The sequence below is a fragment of the Hyaena hyaena genome, unplaced genomic scaffold (assembly GCF_003009895.1).
Source record: "Hyaena hyaena isolate Hyena2069 unplaced genomic scaffold, ASM300989v1 scaffold_500, whole genome shotgun sequence".
In the NCBI taxonomy this organism is placed as follows: Eukaryota; Metazoa; Chordata; class Mammalia; order Carnivora; family Hyaenidae; genus Hyaena; species Hyaena hyaena.
In genome coordinates this window covers 823922-829921 of record NW_024081133.1, presented here as the reverse complement: position 1 = coordinate 829921, position 6000 = coordinate 823922, and the positions used below count along the sequence as shown (strand labels likewise).

Sequence of the window (6000 nt, the reverse complement as noted above, 5' to 3'; positions counted from 1 at the left end):
GGAGGAGCGCAGGCACGCGGGCCGGGCGGTGGGCGGCGATGGGTAGAGCTCACGGGGACGCCGGAGAGCGGACGGCAGTTTCATTAAAGCAAAGTTATAGCTGCCTCTGGTGCCTGTGGGAGGGGCCTCCAGGAAAGGGCTGGGGACCAGAGTGTCCGGGAAGGAGCACGGTGTACTCAGCGGCGTCCTCTGACCTCGGAACCGCCCCCCCCCCAACTCCCCCCTCCCGCCCCGTCCCTGGCACACTGCAGCTGGGGACCCGGGTTTGTGCTTGATCAGGGCTTCTCAGGACGCTGGATGGCTGGATGGCGGCAGAGGCGCTCCCGGGGGGCCTTCCTGGAGGCGCCGCTTCTGGGGTCCTCCGCGCAGCGCACCCCGCGGTCCCTCCCCCCACCCTCCCCGGGCCCCGGGTCTGGGATCCTCAGACGTGAGTCTGCATCCTCCGCTGCAGGGGTCGGCTGGGGTCAGAGTTCTGGGAGGAGGACTGGGAGTGGTGCGAAGAGGACGCGGAGGCCTTGCTGGCCTTGTCGAACTGCACGTAGCCGTCCTGCTTGCCGCTGCTGCTGACGCTGCTGTCACACTGCGTGTCCAGGAAGGAGCTGCTGTCGCTGAGCGAGCCTCTCTGGAACTCCCGCTCGCAGAGCTCGATGGACGAGCTGCCCATGCCCAGCACGAACCTCTGCCCGTAGTCGTACAGGCGGCCCTGGCCGCTCAGGGTGCTGTAGATGTTGGTGAAGGACATGCCCGTGGGCACCCGCTGCTTGCCCGCGGGCCGCAGGTCTGGCTGGCAGCTGCTCAGCGAGATGGTGGGCGTCGAGTGGTGCTCTTTGAAGGTGTTGACGCTGTAGTAGCCGTTGGTGGGGTCCTGGGAGGGGGGGCAGAGCGAGGGGCGTCACTGGGTGGGCAGTGACCTTGGTGGGGGGCTTTCTGTCTGGGCTGAGCCAGTCCTCCTTACACAGTAAGGGCTAAGGAGACACTGGAGGAAGGGGACAACCGGGGACATGGGGGGGGGGTGCTGAAGGGGAGGGGCTGGCAGGTGTGCAGGTGCCAGCAGGGAGGCTAGACCTCACAGGGATGCAGCACTATGTCAGAGCGGCGCGAAGCCATTTGGGAACCAGACCTCGGTTTTTGTTTTTGTCCAGAACATGGGTACTGAATTTAAAATGGTTATTTGTGAGGAAGCTGTAGGGGAGAACAGTGCGACCCCAGCCTTCACTCGCTTGCCTCCAGGTGAGTGTCTTCGCTTAGGGAGAGAATCGGCACTTGTCCCCAGGGTGCCCTCCGGCCCTTCTGGGTTTCCGGTCATTGTCTGTAGCTGAGGCTTGGACATTGGAACCCCGGCTTCCACGGCTGGGACTTACACCCCGCGGCTATTCTTACCTTCAGGTTCTGAAACTCCTTCTCCTCCTCTTTGAGGACCTCCAGCTGCTTCAGTACTGAGTCTTGTTGGAATTCACCCCGGTCCATCTACAACCCAGAAATGGCTGCTCAGTGGATTGGAGGTGGGCTAAACGTTCACTTCCCCCCCGGGAAGAGAGAGAGAAATGAACTCGAAAGAGGCATGTCATCTCTGTTGCTCCCTCCCCACCTCCTCTCACTGCCTGGCCCGTGGAAGGCACATAAAGGAGTCAGGAGGAGATTCCAGATGTTGTCATTGTTCTTGGACCCCAGTCCTGAGAGACAGAGAGAGACAGGAGGGATGGGGGAGGGGGTCGAGTGGGGGAGGGGTGGTTTGCTAAGACCACACTTTCTTCCTTTGGCTAGGGCATTTCACTTGGATGATTCCATTCAATCCACGGAGCATTTACTGAATTGCAGGCCAGGCTTATGCAGATTGAGGTGCATTAAGATGTAGCTGTGCTCATCAGGGAGCTGGGTCTGTAGATAAATAATTACGGGACCTCGATTGCTAGGCACAGGCTCGGGTCTTAGGAGGTCAGCTTATCACCCAGTGCTAGGCTTAATGAAGGTCTTTGGAAAGACTCATAGTGCATAACTGCCTGTGAGATTCTGGCAACAGGGGACACGCCTGTTATTCACAGCAATGATTTAGATGTCCCAAGAGTTACCTTCTTAGCAGAGGCCAACGTGCCTAGGGGCAAGGACCGCCTCCTATTCTCTTTGGGGCCCCAGCACACCTGGTACAGCACCTTGTATATTGTGGTCATTGACTACAATGCTTTTGGAGCGGAATCATATGTAATCGTTTTGATTTGTCATGCCTAGCGCAGTGCCCGATATACGGTAGGGCCGTCACAGATGTCATGTTTATGTCGCATGGATGAGTGAAATGGCATAGCTCTAAATGACTGCAAATTTAAATAACAGACTGATGATGGAGAGTAAAGCGTGCTCGGCACACGGTGGGTACGTGAATCTGAATAACCACAGTGATGCTTATTCTGGGGCACACAGATGCTTCCACGGCATCCCTTCTGCACATGACATGATCTAGGACAGGCTCCCACCCACCCTCTGAGCTGGGATGTTTCTTGTCCCTTGTGACTCATTTTCTTGGTCTCCTTCTGGAGCCTCATGAATCAACCCTCTAGAGGGCTTCCATTCTGTTTCATTCCAGTCTAATGCTCTGGTTCTTCCTGGATTAGAGTTCTTTCCTACTAGTTTCAACCTCTAACCCTGCCTCCCATCAGGCTTAGAAGAGCCATACAGGGGCCAGGGAGTGAGTGGGGGAACTGAGGTCTCCCTGAGGGAAGGCTTAGGGACAGAGCTCTCAGCAGGTCCCTGCCCCCCCAGCCACATGCACCCTCTTAACTGACTAGTGAAACAGCCTGCAGTCTTTCTCAAGCAAGGGTTGGGTTGGAGGGGGTAGAGACGGTCTGAGGCAATCAGAATTGAAGGGAATTTAAGGTCCTGTTTGGGATGGAGGACAGGCCAGGGTACTTCCACACCAGCCTTGATGAGCCCATCTACAGAGATGCCCATCCCTTCTCGGATCTGGGCTCTGGTTTCCACTCTTGTGTGGTTAAAGGCTCTACCGTGTCAGGCACTGTGTTAGGCCTGGAGGAAGGAGACATGCAAAGACTTCAGAACATGCCGGGGTGCCTGGGTGGCTCAGTCGGTTGGGCGTCCGACTTCGGCTCAGGTCATGATCTCACGGCTTGTGGGTTCGAGCCCCGGGTCCGGCTCTGTGCTGACAGCTCAGAGCCTGGAGCCAGCTTCAGATTCTGTATCTCCCCCTCTCTCTGACCTTTCCCTGCTCACACTGTCTCTCAGAAATAAATAAAACATTAAAAAAATAAAAAAAAAAAAAGACTTGGAACATGCCCTTGAGGAACTGTGAGATAACTGGGGAGCTGATGTATAAGCAGAGCAACGCACTGTGAGAGAGGAGCGTGCAAGGTGTATGGGGGGAACAGGAAGTGCGTGGCTCTGGCCGCAGGGGGAGGACAAGAAGGGACACTTATAGAGGAGGTGACATTCGAACTGACTCTCATGGGAGAATGTGAAATTCAACAGACAAGATCAACAGGCAGAGGGAACAGCCTATGGAAAGCCCCCAAGGGCCAGGAACTGCAAGGTTTGGAGTGTCTGGAGTGCCGGGTGCATTTGGTAGAAAGATGGAGCTGGAAAGGCCAGCAGCTGCCTCTTGATGAAGGAAGGACCTGATGACATGCTTGGTGGTTGGGGTTTATCTAGTAGACACGGGGAGCCACCGAGAGATTTTAAGGATCTGTTTTTCATTCTAGAAGGACCCTTTTTGTGGGACTCTGGAGGGTGGACTGAATCAGGTGGTAAAAAAAAAAAACCTAAAGTGGTGAGACCACTAAGGTGTTGTAATAGTCCAGGGAGCCACGTGAGGCCCTAATAGGGAAGTAATGCTGGGACAGAGGCGAGGGCACACATTTGAGACACTGTTTGAAGTGCAAGTGAAAGGACCCGAGAATGAGAATTAGAAAGAAAAGACCAGTGAGGAAAATGCCCATTCGATTCAATAATGTTAGGGTGCATCGGCCAGGGACTGTGAGGCTCGGAGACACAGGGATGAACAGGCAGCTTGCTTACCATCTAGTGGACACAGATAAAGGAAGGGGTGATTTCAAAGCCACTTAGTGGCTAATGTTTCTTGAGCACTTAACTGTGTTCCCTGGCCTCCAAGCCCTTTCTGGGTTTACCCATTCCGCTGTTAACCACGGCCCCGTGTGCTATGACTTTCATCCCCACTTCACAGAGGAGGAGACTGAGGCACAGAGAAGCTCCTCCCTCCACACCCTTGCCTGCTGCTGTGACTCCAAGGTAGTTCAACCGTGACATAGCATGCACTAGAGTTTTCTAGCACGGTTTTCCAGATTCCTGCTCGTACAGCTGGGTGGATTACGGTCTATCAACGGGAATCAGGAAGAGGAGGAGGGGCAGGCTTTGGTTTGCTGGAAAAGTAATGAGTTTGCTTCTGGTAAACAATCCAGTTTCCTAAGAGGAACGTACGTTTCTTGCAAACTTTTCAGGGGAGGAGCTGGAGGAGGGGCAGGGCATGTACCAAATATCTATAATATCCATGTGTGTATAGAATTCTATATTAAGCAACAACATATTATGGCAACTTATGCACGTGTCTTGTCTCTCTACTGAATAGTCAGATTTTTGGAAGCTGAGATTGCACCTTGGATGTCTTCGAGTCTCCCCGAACACCAAGTGCAATGTAGTAGACAGATGCTAACTCTCTGTTGGCCGAGAGGAGAGGGAACATCTTGACCTATGCTCTACTTCTGGAGAGCATCCAGGCCACCAAGAAGCCTCTGGAGTCAGGACATTCGGGTCACAGAGGTCAGGGTGGGGTGGGGATAAGGTGGCATTCTCACCATCAGCTGCTTGATGGTAGGGTGTTCCTCAGCCTCCCGACCAGCTGCAGGCTCCTTGTGGACAATCTCCACTCGGATGTCATTCTTGGCTGACACAACCCCTTTGAGATCTGGATGTAAGATAGGCAAGGACAGATGACAGGTTCAGTCCTCATCCTTAGGTGTTAGGGCCTAAGATGTCGAGCCCCTGCCGCCCCCACCACCCCCAGGGCTTACCCTTCAGTCCCTGAGCTCAGTAGCTTCAGTGCCCTCCCCCACACCAACCCCCCCAGCAGAACACCTGTGTGGATGTGCTGTGGGCTGTTGGGGCCTCAGTTCTCCTTCTCTGTTGGCCCTGCGGCATGCATCTCAGCCTCTCACTGCGGTTGCCCTGGCTTCAGATGCCATCCGCATCCATTTGTCTGCCTTACAGAGCTAGGTCCTTTTTATCCTACTCAAGTCTCACCTCCTTCTAGAAGTCTTCTCTGTCCTACACTACCAGATTCTGATCTCTCCATTTATTTATTTTTTTATTAAAAAAATTTTTTATAGTTTATTTATTTTTGAGACAGAGACAGAGCATTAGCAGGGGAGGGGCAGAGAGAGAGGGAGACACGGAATCTGAAACAGGCTCCAGGCTCCAAGCTGCCAGCACAGAACCCGACGCGGGGCTCGAACCCACGAACCGTGATGATGTCTCCATTTAGAGAGTCACAAATCTTACTGTTAGAAAGGACCTCAAGGTCCCATGGCCAACCCCCCTTGCCCAAAGTGGAAACATCCTTTTTTTTTTTTTTTAAATGTTTATTTATTTTTGAGACAGAGAGAGACAGAGTGTGAGCAGGGGAGGGGCAGAGAGAGAGGGAGACACAGAATCTGAAGCAGGCTCCAGGCTCTGAGCTGTCAGCACAGAACCCGACACGGGACTCTAACCCACAGACTGCGAGATCATGACCTGAGCCGGAGTCGGATGCCCAACCGACTGAGCCATCCAGGCGCCCCTAAAGTGGAAACATCCTTGACATGGGGTGGTCCAGTTCCTGTGTCAATGTTTCCGTGGTGGAGATGCTGGGAGGCGGCCCATTTACCGTTGGAGAGCTCTGTCAGAAAATTCTTGCTAAAACACGCTCGCATGTAATTTCCCCTGAGAGGGTGCTAAGGGAGCTTCTATGAACCCCTCACTGGGGGAAGTCAAGAGGGCCAA

At 54.0% G+C, this 6000-nt stretch overlaps 1 protein-coding gene across 4 annotated transcripts in view; it reads right to left on the bottom strand.

The window, feature by feature from the left end:
• Positions 1-241: 241 nt before the first annotated feature.
• The window catches only part of KIRREL3 (kirre like nephrin family adhesion molecule 3), a 546848-nt gene continuing 541089 nt past the window's right edge, over positions 242-6000 (bottom strand). For all 4 annotated transcript variants that reach the window (XM_039254901.1, XM_039254903.1, XM_039254902.1 and 1 more), the window contains 3 exons: positions 4818-4927; positions 1381-1467; positions 242-865 (listed from right to left, as the gene is read on the bottom strand). In XM_039254901.1, the coding sequence (XP_039110832.1) occupies positions 422-865; positions 1381-1467; positions 4818-4927 (641 nt within the window). In that variant the 3' untranslated portion in view covers positions 242-421. The remainder of the gene's footprint in view (positions 866-1380; positions 1468-4817; positions 4928-6000) is intronic.